The sequence below is a fragment of the Thunnus maccoyii genome, chromosome 11, assembly GCF_910596095.1.
Source record: "Thunnus maccoyii chromosome 11, fThuMac1.1, whole genome shotgun sequence".
Lineage (NCBI taxonomy): Eukaryota > Metazoa > Chordata > Actinopteri > Scombriformes > Scombridae > Thunnus > Thunnus maccoyii.
In genome coordinates, this window is record NC_056543.1 from 3,329,206 (window position 1) to 3,345,189 (window position 15,984).

The 15,984-nt window shown below is 38.2% G+C and overlaps 1 protein-coding gene across 4 annotated transcripts; it reads right to left on the minus strand.

Annotated features, from left to right (window-relative positions):
* Positions 1-1,740: 1,740 nt before the first annotated feature.
* On the minus strand, positions 1,741-15,882 carry LOC121906953 (interferon alpha/beta receptor 2-like). 4 transcript variants are annotated; one of them, XM_042426209.1, is made up of 7 exons: positions 15,684-15,882; positions 15,195-15,363; positions 11,592-11,767; positions 10,233-10,393; positions 5,721-5,880; positions 3,254-3,375; positions 1,741-2,713 (listed from the first exon to the last, which is right to left on the minus strand). In XM_042426209.1, the coding sequence occupies exons 1-7, from the start codon at positions 15,781-15,783 to the stop codon at positions 2,573-2,575; spliced, it is 1,029 nt and encodes a 342-aa protein (XP_042282143.1). In that variant the 5' UTR covers positions 15,784-15,882; the 3' UTR covers positions 1,741-2,572. The 4 variants fall into 4 exon arrangements, with proteins under 4 accessions (XP_042282143.1, XP_042282146.1, XP_042282145.1 ...); XM_042426212.1 differs by having other exon boundaries at positions 15,712-15,872; XM_042426211.1 differs by having other exon boundaries at positions 15,231-15,363; positions 15,684-15,872.
* Between the last annotated feature and the right edge of the window lie 102 nt (positions 15,883-15,984).

Consider the following 15,984-nt stretch of genomic DNA (forward strand, 5'->3'; position numbering starts at 1 on the left):
TTCTATTCTGGATTTTACAGGAAGCCAATGCAGCGAAGCTAAAATGGGAGAAATATGATCTCTTTTTCTATTTTAGTCAGTACGTGTGCAGCTGCATTCTGGACCAGCTGGAGAGTCTTTAGAGACATGCTTAGGGCAGCCTGATAATAACAAGTTGCAATAATCCAGCCTAGAAGTAACAGATGCATGGACTAGTTTTTCTACATCTTTTTGAGAAAGGATGTGCCTGATTTTTGCAATATTACGTAGGTGAAAAAAGGCAGTCCTTGAAATTTCTTTGATGTGGGAGTTAAAGGATTTATCCTGATCAAAGATAACTCCCAGATTCCTTACGGTGGTGCTGGAGGCCAGGGTAATGCCATCCAGAGTAGCTATATCATTAGATAATGTGTTTCTAAGGTGTTAAGGCCAAGCACAATAACTTCAGTTTTATCTGAGTTTAGAAGCAGAAAATTGCAGGTCCTCCAGGTCTGTATGTCCTTAAGGCATGCTTGGAGTTTAGTTAATGGATTGGTTTCATCTGGCTTCACTGATAAATATAATTGGGTATCATCTGCATAACAATGACAATGTATGGAGTGCTTCCGAATAATATTACCTAAAGGAAGCATATACAAGGTGAATAGTATTGGTCCAAGCACAGAACCTTGTGGAACTCCGTGTCTAACTTTTGCGTGCATGGAGGATTCATCATTAACATGTACAAACTGAAATCTATCCCATAAATAGGACTTAAACCAGCTTAATGTAGTTCCTTTAATGCCAATTAAATGTTCCAGTCTCTGTAATAGGATGTGATGGTCAATGGTTTCAAATGCAGTAGTAAGATCTAACAAGACAAGTACAGAGAGAAGTCCTTTGTCCGATGCAGTTAGGAAATAATTTGTGACTTTCACCAGTGCTGTCTCTGTGCTATGATGCGCTCTAAATCCTGACTGAAAATCCTCAAATAAACTATTGTTATGTAGAAAGTCACATAACTGATTAGAGACTGCTTTCTCAAGGATCTTAGATAGAAATGGAAGGTTAGATATAGGTCTATAATATGCTAAAACACCTGAATCAAGAGTAGGCTTCTTAAGAAGAGGTTTAATTACAGCTACTTTAAAGGACTGTGGTACAAAGCCTGTTACTAAAGACATACTGATCATATTTAATAAAGAACTGCTAACTAAGGGTAAGACTTCCTTAAGCTGCCTAGTTGGGATGGTGTCTAAGAGACAGGTTGATGTTGAAGTTAGTTCTACTATTGCAGTAAAAGTAGTGGTTTGGTCCCTCTGACTGATATATTATTATATATGACATCATTAGATTATTAATACTGAAGCATCATTGTGTAAGCAGCATGTCACTGTTGTAAATCATTAGTTTGAAACTGGATTTATGAAAATCCTGTGAACATAACACGATGATGTCATTGTGATGCCATCACAGTTTTCTCAGCCTGGGTTTTTTGGAACTGGACCCATATTCAGGATTAAAAGTCAGAATATCTCGGCCTCTGCTGCTTCGATTTTGACAGTTCTTTTTCTAATCTGTCTTTTGTGAGTCCCTGCGCTTTTTGGAAGTGAGCCCAGAGAAACACTACATTAAAACATTACATTAATCATGCTTGAATTAACAATAACAAGGCATTATTGACCTCTAAAATGATCAAATGAAAGAGATGCCCAAAATGAATTAAAAAGTGTGATCCAAAGTAAACTTTAATCAGAAAGAATGAACTATAACTACCAAGAATTTATTGATTTATTTATTGAATTCAGTTTTCTTTATTGGGAAAATAATGATGAACATTACATGAATGATTGACGAAAAGCTTTCTCATGTATAATTTGATAAAAGGCACAAAGCCTGGTGCAAAGCAGTGTGTCTGTCAAAGGTAAAACAGGTTGCACAACACTTCTCCAGAATGATATCTCATCTTCATCAAGGTGGTACACCACTTCAATGAAGGCATAACAAAGCAAGATAGCCAAAAGCGCTTTGTAGATAAAGCACAGTGTGCGGGCAAAAAGTTGTCCAACATGTTTTGATTTAAAAAGAGAACATTCATTTTTCTCCTTGTAACACGACAGCACACCAGTTAGAGCAGCAACAAAGAGACAAAGCACCATTTGGCTCATTTGGCAAAAGACAACAGGATGGATAGCAGCACTTCAAGAAGGAATGATAAGTATAATACTAATAAACATATTAAGATAAACTAATGCATGAACTACAGTGAATTTTTATGATTATTTGACTTGGTTGCTCAGGTCAAGTTTCGTGCATCAGTTCCAGTATTTGTAAAGTTTATTTTCAATTTCTGTTCCTATTCATTTGATCCAGTTATTCTCAGTTATGTATGTTTTTAAACAGACAGTAACTTCCTCTACCTCAAACAAATTTAAAGTCAAAAGAAACTAGAAATATTTGTGCAGAGACATGATGATAACAATTCACAAAAGCATCTCACTCAGGTATGAAACTATGAACTTTATCCTCAACTTCCTCCTCTTCTCAAAACCAGTCGGCCAATTCAGCTCCTCCTAAACACTTCTGGTGACTCCTCCTGTCTTCCTCTCCCTGCTCAGAGCTGCTCCTCAGTGGGTGGACAGGACTGTGGACTGTGGAGGCGGTCAGCAGATCCTCTATTATGTATCTGGGGGGCTGAGGTCTGGTCTGAGAGCTCAGGAGGTGCACCTCCACGATCCTGAAGAGTGATGTACAACTGGAGATGAGAGGGTCAGAGTCAGCGACAGGGACAGTCATGAGGTTGACAAAACTCCACTTTAAGGTCTTACTAGGGTCTAGAGACTAGTCAATTAATCAATTAGCTGATCACCAAGAAAATATTTGGCAAATATTTTTATAATCAAATAATAGTTCCAGTGATTTTTTTCTCAAATGTGATGATTTGAGGTTTTTCTTTGTCATACATGACAGTAAATAGAATATCTTTGGTTCTTTTGAACATTAAGCTGTCACTATAAACTGTCATGTTTCTGCTTCACAGCCTTCAAAAACTGATTAGATTAGATATTTGAGTTGTAGCTATTTTAGAATTTAGTTACTTGCAAATGTTGAAATGTAGACCTACTGAGATTCGATAAGGATTTGGATTCGAAACTGGATTTGAATTCCATAAAATGCTATCAGACCTATTCAGACATATTTACTCTATGTGCACAAAGTGTTTTGACTGGAAAATCTAAGGTGATGATGAGCAATTGATTCTTCAAGTTGCAGCACACAGCGCTTGATCCGTTACCAGACTTCTGGGGATGCGTTGTCCAAGTAACTGGTAGCTGAGCCGACCGCCGTGAACAACTAATCCCATAAGAAGGAACCCCAACACGCAGAATGCACCCAGCAGGCCGTAGACCATATACACTGTGAAACAGGACAGCAACAGGTATCAGTTTGCAGTTTGGAATATACTCATTATATCGGAAATCAGCACATTAAAGGACCAGTCTGTAGGATTTAGTGACATCTAGCAGTGAGATTGCAGATTGCAACTAACTGAATACCCCTACCCTTCGAAGCATGTAGGAGAATCTACGGTACGCGAAAGGCCCTCTCTAGAGCAAGTGTTTAGTTTGTCTGTTCTGGGCTACTGTAGAAACATGGCAGCGCAACATGGCAGGCTCTGTGGGAGTGGATCCACTCCCTATGTAGATGTAAAGGGCTCATTCTAAGGTAACAGAAACATAATGATTCTTATTTTCAGGGGATTATACACTAATTAAAACATATTTATGAATATTATATTTCATTTCTGCCAATGGATCCCCTTAAATCTTACACACTGGTCCTTTTAGTTGAGGATTCAAGAAAATAACCTGACATCTGGCGGGTATTATGGTCAAGCTTCCTTTTCTGTTAAACCTGAAGTTCTCACACATTTATATCTCTAAGAGGAACTGTTAAAATTCAAATGAAGTTCCTCTTTCAGCCTTTTAGCCAGGAGCTACAAACACTGGAGGGGAACAGTGGCCTATTCAAACACATTCAGTTGCCAATTTCAGTACATCCTACCTTCATGAAGGTTATGATTGTAACTGGTAATTGTAATTAGATCAACATGTAACTCTCCTGTTTGGATCATTAGGACAAAGGATGAACAACTATGTTAGAAAATATGTTGGTCGAAGGTACAAGACTGTGTACATAAAAACTTTGGGGTAGAAGTTAAAGGATAACCTCCTATATTTTTCTTATTGTCAACAAATCTCATGTGCAGAGCCAAATCAACAATGAATTGATCCTCTAACAAGTATTGTGTGTCTATCCAAAACCTGATATATCAATCATCAATCCAAAAACTATTAAAAACATGTCAATGAGCCGCTGCACTGGGTGACATGTTCCTTTATTATGAAGCATTTGGGCATGTTAGTTTGTTTAGAAATGGCTCCAAAGACTAATAACAGCGATCATATTTTCAGTCTTTAGAGAGTAGTTCAGTGTAAGGCAGACGCCACGGAGCATGTGCAGGAACGCGGTTATAGTTACAGAGTTTCGCTGGCTTGTTGTGCTACATATCATAACCTCTTGACTTTGTACTACATTGTAGCTACATTGTAAATAACTTTAGTAAAAAGTCAAGATTTTGTGATATGTAGCACAACAAGCTAGTATTTCTGCACATGGTCAGTGGTATCTGCCTTACACAGAACTACTCTCTTGAGACTGAAAACGTGATCGTTGTCTTTAGTCTTTGGAGCCGTTTCTAAACAAACTAACATGACCAAACCCAGTCAAACCCATGTCACCCAGTGTAGCGGTGTGGCTCATTAACGTATTTTTAATAGATTTTGGACAACAACTGAGGTCTAGAGCACAGAGGAATAAGATATATCAGGGTTTGGATACACACAATACTTTCTAGTGGATTAGTTTCATTGTTGGTTTGGATCAAAACATGAGATTTGATGAGAATAAGAAAAATATAGAAAATTCCTGTCTTATCCTTTATCTACAACTCCCAAGGTGCATTTCTGCAAGAAACATTCAATCACTGAGCGTGAAACTTTGTCACATGCGCAGCTTGTTGGCATGTTGGGAGAGTTACAGAAATATTTCTACGTGACACAAATGCTTACTCTACGGCAGCATATTGCTGCCACCATATTAGTAGTATTTGCTATCTGAGAGAACCCCTATTTGCTCTGTTTCACATTCACATTATAACAGGATATTTTTTTGTTATGACAAATATTTGTGAGCAAATATTCTGTTTTAAGAAGAAACTTTACTTGTAACAACATATCACTTTATCTTGTTTATAACAAAATGTTCTCCTTATCATACAAAATCAACATATCTCATTAAAACAAGACACATTTCTTATTATAACATGGTAACTTTGTTTTAGTTTCTTGTTAAAATGGGATAATTTGGTATTTAGTAATGAAGAGAAAAATGTCATTACAAAATGAAAAATATCTTGTTAAAATGAGAGCACATTCTCATCACAACAAAATGAACTCATTTTTTTGACATAATGGCAGCAATACTTATTCAGACATGAGACCAACATGTAAAACTGCCTTCACATTTTTGTAATAAAGTACATGTACTGCACTAAAAGGGCTTCAGGGGAAAGCTGGTGAACAGATGCTCGACAGAAAACAAACAGATTAAAGTTGATTGTACAGAGGAAGAAAGAAGATTGAAGTCTGTGTATTTTATTTGTGGATGCTGAGTATCAGAGTGAAACAATGGTGACGTACGTAAGTTTCTGGGAGGAGGGCTGGTGAAGGCACAGAAAGGTTTACTGGGAACAGAATTGGAGTTGAAGGGAGATGACACGGAGACCGTCACACAGTACTCCACACCCGGCTGCAGGTACGTGATCATGTTCTCCTCTTTGTAAGGCAGTTTCAGTTTGAACTGAAACACAACAGACAAACCAGGTAATAAACGGTATAATTACACTTCATAGAGGCACCGTACAGAATGGAGACAAAGTAAACAAACTGCTGTAGCTACAAGTCACGGACAGACAGCGTGTCGCTAACAGGGCTTATGAAGAGCAAAAACCAAACCAGCACGTAATGGGTCCAAAGTGACATTTGCAGGTATGTTTACATGCTGTTTAATGTGCTTCAGCTGAGCAGCTAATTAGCTACCTAGCCCGCTAACTGACGTTGAGCTTTTCTGTGGAGAATGTTTATTTGGTGGCTCGTTCAACAAGCTAAGGTGTAGGACAAGACGTGTGTTAATGTTCGTAAGTTAGATACAGAGACTTTAGCAGGAAAGCCAATGGATCTAATGGAAAAGCTAGTCTGTGGATCTTGTTGTGTAGCAGGATGCTATCAGGCTCAGTGTGACCATTTACAGCAGATATGTTGCTGTAATTTAATTTCAGTTGAACTTTCATCATTTTTTTTCATTTAATGTGGGAATGTTCTTTTGTTTTTCCTTTTTGGGAAGGTGGTTGCATGAAACTCTGCTGCATGTATACAAACAGGCTTTGTTGATTGATTGTAGAGCTGCATTGATTAGTTGATTGACAGAAAATTAACTAGTTTGACAATTGTCTGTCTTGTGTAGTCGTTTTCAAAGGAAAAATGTCAAACATTTGCTGGATTTAAACTTTTATGTGTCATACATGACAGTAGACTGAATATCTTTGGATTTTGGACTGTTAATGATAAAACTAAACATCTGAAGATGTCACCTTTGGCTTTATGAGATTATAGGAGGCATTTCTTCAACTGTTTTTTTACATTTTATGGACAAAACAATAAATAATCATCAGATTCATTGATAATGTAAATAATCATTAGTGCAGTTTTATTTCCTTTGCTGCATTAGGGACAACTTACAACTTATTACTGCACATTAACTGCGTTTTTAGTCTATAACTTATGTGTTAATGTCTCTGCTCCTAACTTTTTTTATTTTCATTAAAAAAATGTAGCACCTTGAATTGTCCTTATGTATGAAATGTTCATTTAAAAGTCCATAAAACCTTCTGTATTTGTTTCTGTAGGTGGTGCTCTTTTCGTTCTTTGTTCAGCTGTCACAGCTCAATGTAACTACCCATTTCTCCTTCACTTACGTGTTATTCCAAAGAAACTGTTGCTGTACTAAACATGATACCAGTCACTTCCTGCGTCAATGTTCTGTGTTTTTCTGTATTTTTCCCCAGAAAGACCTGTCACACATCAGGTGTTAAAACAAGAAATGCGTAACATTAAGATACAAGCTGAGTCACTGATGCATAAAAGGCTGCTCTGATTTTACTTACTTTAGCAATACACATGCTTGTTAGAAATAATAAAATGCTACATGTTTCCTGGATGTCACTCTCAAAACTGCTTTGCTAAGTTGTCTTGTGGTTTTGAACCTCAAGGGGCGACAGGAAGTACATACAGGCTGTGTTTATGTTTTTCCACTAATGGTTTAGCCTCCTCTGTCTGTCTGAATTAAAGCTGTCTGAATTTTTAAACTTTTATTATTTGACTTCATTATTTATCAAGTTTGTATATTGTAACTGGTAGAAATGTGAGGTGGGAAGATTGAAATTACAGATGTTAAGACATGTTCTTTTTTGTTCTTTTCATCAGAGTGTTTCCTCGAACACAGGCGGCGAGAGGAAAACGTGGGCAAAACCACACACACTGAAAAACATCAGCTATCTGAGGGAACCAGATGTCTTTCGAAAGTGATAAATAAGCCTACAACACGTTTGTTTTGCTCAATATTCTGATTGGGCTTTCATAAGTCTTTCAAAGAGATCAATAGGAGCGGCATTGTGGGTTTACGGTTTTGATTTCTCAGTATTCCACACCGCTCTGAGTCGAGTTTCATATCATCTAAACATATGCAACCCGAGATAAAACACTCTGAAAGAAACATGCAGACCTGCAGAAACCCACTCTCTATTATAGGGTGAACTACTGTATGTCAGGATGATAAATGGCACAAGGGTCAAATCATGGCACCTCTGCCACACTTGGTCATTTTTCACTCTGTAAACAATAACGCCTATACAATAACCGTCAGTGCCAAAACTGTGTGTGTAATTATCAAGACTGACTGGTTATTGTCTCTAAATTGGACTTTACAGCGCACACATAAGGCTGTATTATAATCTTCATCGAATGTAATTCCATTGAAAAATAACTATGAACTTCTACTCGTGACCAGAACCATCTCCCATGCAAGGAACGCTTGAGGGAGGGGAAGTAATATCTTCTTTTTTGACAGGAAACAACAAGGTTTATGGGAAATGTGGTCTTAAAGGGTTGTAAAGGGTTAAATGCTTTGTGGGAGAAAACCAGTTTGACACAAATCATTGCAAACTCAAAGTTTTGACTGTGACACCTCAGTATGGTCTGTTGCACATGCAATATGACTGTAGCACTACTACAAACTGAGAAGTGAAGCCAATGCGGAGGTGTCTTAAAACTGCATTCTTTCTAATGACCAGCAGGGGGCGACTCCAGTAGTTGCAAAAAGAAGTCTGTTTGTATAGAAGTCTATGAGAAAATGACTTTACTTCTCACTTGATTTATTACTTCAGTAAACAATTTCCTAATGAGTTTATGGTCTCAAATGCTGGTTTCAAGTCTTCTTTAATACAGCATGATGTTCATTTTGTAAATTATGGTCCCATTTAGTAAGTAAGTAAGTGAGTAAAATAGATGATGGCGACAATGTGGCATATGTAATGTAACCATGGTGTAACCCTAGATTCACAGAGTAACTGCTGTTATTTCACAGTGTGTTTTCAGTTCATGAAAGTTAATTGTAACATTTTGGTTGCCTAAAAAAGTCTTGTTCAGTGTTTGGTTATGATAAAAGACCCTCTAAGGAGTCGGATGTTCAGTTTTTCCAGTAAGTACATTTTGTTTTAATGGTTTAGGCCTGTGCTTTTTTCTGTATTAAACCAAGACCATGATCTGTCCCTAACCTGAACAAAGTACTGCCAGTGACAAAACAGCTGCCCGCTGAGCCTAAAATGAAGCTATGAGAGCGCTGAGAGTGAACCAAAACAGTAAAGTTGCAGCCGGACAGATAAACAATGAACTGAAACTCGCTATGAAGCTCCGTAAAGCCGAGAGGAGCTGCAGAGTCACTGTTAATTCTCTGTAGGTTCATCACTACGAGCCACAACCAACACATTACACACTACTACACAGTTCATACAGTTTTGTTATAAAAAATACCAACTATAGCCACTTAAAGCTGCGTTAATTGATTTTTGTTTTGACCATTGAGGGCAGCAGAAAAAGCTATAAATACAACAGACATATTATCACTTTACAAAGCTGTTATAGTGAATGCGTGAGCAAATAGTTGCCTATTTGCACATTCAGCAGACACAAAAAGCTTGTAATTTAATCATCATCATTCATTTGGAGTTGTGTTTCTGTCCACATGAATGTTTTTTAGCTCTAGTTTGGTCTCCACCAGCTCTTCATAAACACACAGCATTTGGCTCTTTAGTTGCTAAATTTGACTGTCTGCTGTTTCTGAGCAGGTAGTGGACGGTGTGTTTATCAGAGCGTTTTCAATGAAAAGCAGCTGCCTGCTGCTGCTGGAAACCTGGTTGATGAAAGCAGTTTTTGGGCTGGAAAACCAGAACAATGATCCCAAAATAGATTAAAAGTTTCTGTAGAGATGAGGTGAGAGTTGGATAATAATTATCTGGTTCATCAGGACTGACCCATGTCAATGAGCCACACTGCTGCACTGGATGACATGTTCCTTCATTATGAAGAGTTTCGTCACGTTAGATTGTTCAGAAACGGCTTCAAAGACTAAAAACAGCGATCACATTTTCAGTCTCCGGAGAGTAGTTCTGTGTAAGGCAGAGAGTATGTTCCGAACTTTAGGACGAAGTCAAAGAGGTTATGATATGTAGCACAACAAGCTAGTAAAGCTGTAAATGGAACATACTCTCTGCCTTACACAGAACTACTCTCCGGAGACTGAAAATGTGATCGCTGTTTTTAGTCTTTGGAGCCGTTTCTAAACAATCTAATGTGACCAAACTCTTCATAATGAAAGAACATGTCACCCAGTGCAGTGGTGTGACTCAATGACGTATTTTTAATAGTTTTTGGATAACAACAGACGTCTACGGCACAGAGGAATAAGATATATCAGGCATTGGATACACACACAATACTTGTAAGTAGATTAATTAATTGTTGGTTTGGATCTGCACATGAGATTTGTTGACAATAAGAAAAAAATAGCCAGCCTTATTTTTTAAGCCTGACTCATACCTGTACTCCGTCCCGGGTCCTTTGCACATTGAAGTCGACTACTCTGTAGAAGCTTTGAAACTGCTGGTGCTGCTGTAGAACCTTTGATTTGGGAAGACTGACCTGGACGAGCAAACAGTTCCCACAGCCGGACACAGAAACATCGAGAGGACCCATCACAGCTACAGGGAGAAACAAACTCATGTTCATCTAACTGGTAAGTGGATTCACTGCAGGACTAATCATAATTTAAGATGCAAAGATTGGCATTGACATTAAAGTTTGCCAATTGACCAATCGTAATCATAACTATGCACAGCACGCTTGTTAAGCTCTGAATTTCTCAACACGTTGTGCAGAATGATACTCCATACAGTACATAATCCATATATAACAAGTTTGGAGGATTCTGTCTTTGTTTTTAGCCTTTCCAAAACCAAAAACACATGAACAAAAGTGTAAAGAATGGATTAATCCTCTTAATGTGTTAGAAAAGGGGTTTACACCTTTAGGATTCGAGCTCCAGTATGTAATTTACACAAGTGTGATGTGGAAACTTGAAGCCTCCATCGCACAAACACTGACAATAAACTTTACAGTGAAGTAGGAGACATCTTGTGTCCAGCAAGAAAACTTTTGAAATTAACAATATTTGCATATTTAGAGATTCTGAATTTTATTGGGGGAGAATGAGTAGATGCCATTTTAAAGATTTTAAAGTGGTAATTATACATTTTTTTTGTGGAAAAACCATATCAGACATTATTGTTCCTGGCAGAGTATTTTTACATGTATTATACTTGTCTAGAGGAGATCTTTAAGATTATTTTTTCACATTTTTTGCCTTTTTACAGTTGAAAGTGTGGGGAAACAGGAAACATGGGAGAGGGAGAGAGGGATATGTCATGCAGCGAAGGTCAGTGGCTGGAATTGAACCGACACTCGGACGTTAACGTGTGTTTATAATTGTAGCCATGACGATGAAGATCCCTTTACCTTAATGAGGTAGTAATTGTTCCTAACCTTAAGCACTTATTCTGATCCAGAACATGTTTTTTCCCTAAATGAAACCTTAACCACAGCGTTGTCCCATCATAAAACAGATTTATTTTAAGCAGATGTTTGTAGACAAATGACCTGCTGGTCCTGCTGGTCCTGCTGGTAGGGGCATCAGATCAGAGAACACTTCACAAATAATGTATTTCATTGTTTAATTTGGAGGATTGTGAATCTTGAGTGGCATATCTGCCACAGTTATCACTAAGTGAAGAGTTTTAGCTCAGCCAATGAGATTATTTCTACCTCCAGAGCTGCTCTGCTTCTCTGTGTATGAAATGTTTAAATCTTCCTTGTGTCATAATTGTGTTGGTGGTGGCTCACTGTCTGACAGGGGCTGGAACTGCCTTGATATTTTCCAATCAGACTTCTGGGTGGGTGTGAAGGCCTGGACACGGGCGTAGTAGTGATCAAACGGTTCCTCGAATGCTCTGGTGAGGTCACACGTCTGTCCGGCCGTCAGCTCCGAACAGGAAGCCACCTCTTTCCACGTGCTCTTCCTCCAAAGTGAAAAGGAAAGTAGGAGAGAGAGACTTTTAATAGACACTAGACACATTAAGACAATTACAAGATCAGCCGACTATCACTGTAAGAACATATCATCATATCATTCATGTCTCAGCAGGTCTACTAATGTAACAGTGTCATTACAGGTCGATCAAACAGCTGCAGCTGATTCGATAATTTATTTTCAAATACTGCTGTTGGTTTAAAAAGCACTGAATGGTTTAGATCTGATCTCTCAGGTTTTCTTGGACAGGACAGAAATCAGTTTATATGCAGCACATATCTGAACAAACTCCCACACTGACTGCATGATCCTTTTGTTACTCCTTAAATGCATTTTTTTTTTTTTTTTTTTTTGGTGTCTTATTGGTGTAAATAAATAAAAACAAAAACAAAAAGTCAGTTCTTTAAAATCAAAGCTGAAGACTTTTCTGTTTCTTCTGTTTTTTATTAAATCAAATTTGAGGATAATTATTCATACCTGGCACTACGCTGTGGCTGTCTGTTTTATTTGTTTTATTCTATTTTAGCTTATTTGTTTTATTTTACTCTTAAACCCTTTTTAAATGTGTCTTTTTTATAATTTCTTGTGTTTCTTTCATATCCTTAAATGCCTTTAATCTTTTATGTAAAGCACTTTTGTTCACAGCTGCAGTACAAAGAAACTTGCGTTGCCTTGATGATAACCGGAAAACATAAGAAAAAATGACTCACACCACAGCAGGTGAAAAGAAACTTAACTAGCTACACACTGATAATCATATTACAACAAATCTCATCCCTTAGCTTAATAAAAAGGAAACTAACTGGGCTTTCTGCGTCATACTGATATAAACAACACTCACACTTCCTGAAAATAGAAAGTGCTTACTCACAGGCTATAGGAAAGGTTCAGAAAGAAAAATGAAACATATGACCTTCACTGAGCTCAGCTGGTGCACATGCAGCATTTATCCAGAACAGCAACATGGCTGTGTTCATTTTCAGCATAAGTACCTGCAGCAGGAACCAACAATTTATGTGTAATATAGAATATTTTGTTTATCCAAAGTTATGTTTTTTAATACCAATATACTTCTTTTTAATGTAAAGTAACAATAAGTTAATTAACTACTATAGATTAAAGTTGATTGTATTTATTTTAGAAGTATTTCTGTTTTCATATTCTTATTGTTGTAATATGATTTAAAAAATACAGAATAGAGACTCAATATGTTTTTTAGTCATTAAATATCATGCACATTTCCAGCTCTATATTTATATTCTGGGGCTCTACTGGACTGTCTTTGTATGATTTACAGTTAAAAACTTCTTATTTATCTTCTACTGGTCCTTTATGCAGCCCCTCAGTTCAGCCTCTGTCTGAAACAGGCTGTTTTAGCTCCTGGCTAAAGTTAGTAAGTAAGAAAGTCAAATGTATTTATATAGTGCTTTTCATAGGCATTAGTCACAAATAAGTATAGTGGTAATATGAGCTAGTGAGTAGTCTTGCAGCAGCATTTTAGATTGTCTGCAGACGATCAAGGGCAGAGATACTACTAGATAGATACTTGTGAGGAGAAAAGTGCATTACAGTAGTCAAGAGATGTGATAAAAGCAGGTATAAGCATCTCTAGTTCAGCTGTTGAAACTACAGATCTCAGTTTACTGATATTTCTTAAGTGGAAAAAACAAGATCTGGTCAGCTGCTTTACATGGGTGTCAAACGACGAGGATTGATCAAATATTACCCCTAAGCTACGCAGTCTGGAGTGTGCAGTGAAGGAAAGAGGCCCAATACTAATAAAAACCAGAACCTCCGTCTTATCAGCATTGAGCTGTAGAAAATTTTCTGCCGTCCGGTCTTTAATAGTGTTAAGACAGTCTAGGATGCTGGATAACCTAAAAGCCTCAATAGGTTTGAATGAAAAGTGGAACTGAGCAGCATATATAGAGAAAATAACAGGGGCCCCAGAACCGAACCTTGTGGGACACTACAAGAGAGTGGATAGAACTCAGACAAAAAGTCACCAACAGAGACGGTAAAACTTCTGTCAGTGAAACATGATATAAACCAGTCTAATGCTACGCCTGATATACCACCCAATCTACTGTGTCAAAGGCAGAACTGAGATCAAGCAGCGCTAGAACGGAACAGTCACCTGCATCAGAGGACACGAAAATGTCGTTAGAGACCCTCAGAGGAGCAGTTTCAGTAGAGTGCTGCTTCTGAAATCAAAACTGAAACTTATCATAAATACTATGCCTCTCCAGCGCAGCGGTAAGAGTTTAGATATGGGCTTATAGTTCTTGGGCAGAGCAGGAACTACATTAGGTTTCTTTAATATGGGCTGGATAGTAACGTGTTTAAGATGAGAAGGGACACATCCTGAAGACACTGAGGAATTGAGAATAGCAGATACAGCGGGGCCAATAATTGGCAGAACTTTTAAAAATAGAGAAGATGGTATTACATCCATTGGGCTTCACTTTCCTAATCAGTCCCATCAGATCTTATAAGGCACGATACGAGATGAATAAATCCCTGTTTTTGTCATCCTCTTTGTTTGGGGGGTGGAGAGGAAGTTTAGGTGAACATGCTTCACAATTCAGCTTTAATATTTTCTCACTCCACTGACATTTCCCAACCTATCTACAGTAAGTGATGCGTACAGTCAGTTATATCATCAGTTCCAGTTTAACAGTTAAGTATTCTCATCAATCAGCTGTTCTGTAGAAACAAAACCTAAAGCAGCGGGAAAATGAAAATGAGCTGCGAGGCTGCATGTTTGCGTCTGAGAAATGTGATCCATATGAGTTTATGGCTCCTGTGTGTGAATGTGGCTCTGTCCAGGTTGGCTGTTAACAAATGGAATAATAAATAATGATAATAATAATAAGAATAATAAGAATCTCCTCATAAATTCACAATAGAAAGTCCTACTGCAAAGATTAAAGCCACTTAACATATAGTTTATAGTGATAACGGTTTATTAAATTCAACATTTTGGTGACAGTATTGTGAAATTATTCCTTGTTTCTTGATATTTCTTTCTTTAAAACGTCCAAATGCAACACAAAAGTCTGATAATCTCTACTGCAGAGAGCGGCCAGAACCGTTGGTCCACTACGGCGCCGGCTGAGACGCAGCGCCCAGATTAACACGTATACTGTCTATGACCCGTCTGCATTCAGCCCCCCGCTAGTCAGCGCAGTTAGCAAAGGTGTAGGTGGGTGTAGGAGCTCTGGTTAATAAAGTAAAATGATTAAAAAAAATAAAAAAATCTAGCAATTGGCAGTTAAAGCTGTGTGCTTCAGGAAAACGCGGTTCAGAGACTGTTTCAGATGTTGGTCACCAGCAGCTCAGTAGGTACAAAGTGCAAAAAAAGGAAGTCATGAATCACAGATCAGAGTCTGTCAACCCTTGTCTTATCACCTCACTTTTCTTTTCCCCTGTACATCCTGTTGACTGAATACCTGGGGTTGAGGATTTGGACTGTGAAGTGGGTGTCGGGGGGCGTCTCGGGGCCTGGCAGGAAGCTGAGCGTATGCTCCATGTTGAAGGAAGAGATGGAGACGTTGGAAGGTGCAGGGAGGGGATCACACTTCCCTGCGGACGAGGAGAGAATCATAGTATTAAAAAAGAGAAAATTTGGTCTTTCTTATAATTTTCCAGCTCTGCATCACTACATATTGCTAAACCTGTGGTCTGCACAAAACATTTCCTGTTTATGTACCTTCGCTATGCACCTATGAGTTGCTCACTCTGAGCCATGAGAAACTATAGAGATTAACAGCAATATGAAGTATTTACTCTTCCTGCCAACATGCACACATTTAAATTTACACACAACTTACCTAAACAATCAAACACAGGCAGAAAAAAACACATACAAAGTCCTTCCATGACACTTCATCTCACATATTCACCATTTGAACCCCAGTCTTTCCTCCCCACCTTCAGTCCAGGGAACATTACCAAGCTGAAAACACAGAAGAAGAAACATCCAAAACCCCATCGTCCCTCCATGGACTGCTTGCTGTTTGACAAGATGTGATATTGCTCTTGTTTTTAGGTTCGAGCACTCAACATATAGACAGGGATGGGAGGGAGCCGGGGGTATGTGTGGGGGTTGGGAAACAACACTGATAGCATGAACAGGGTTGAGTTTCTATTTCCCCAGAAGTCCCTCCCTGTGCTTTGTCCTTCAAAATCCTGCATTTAACTGTG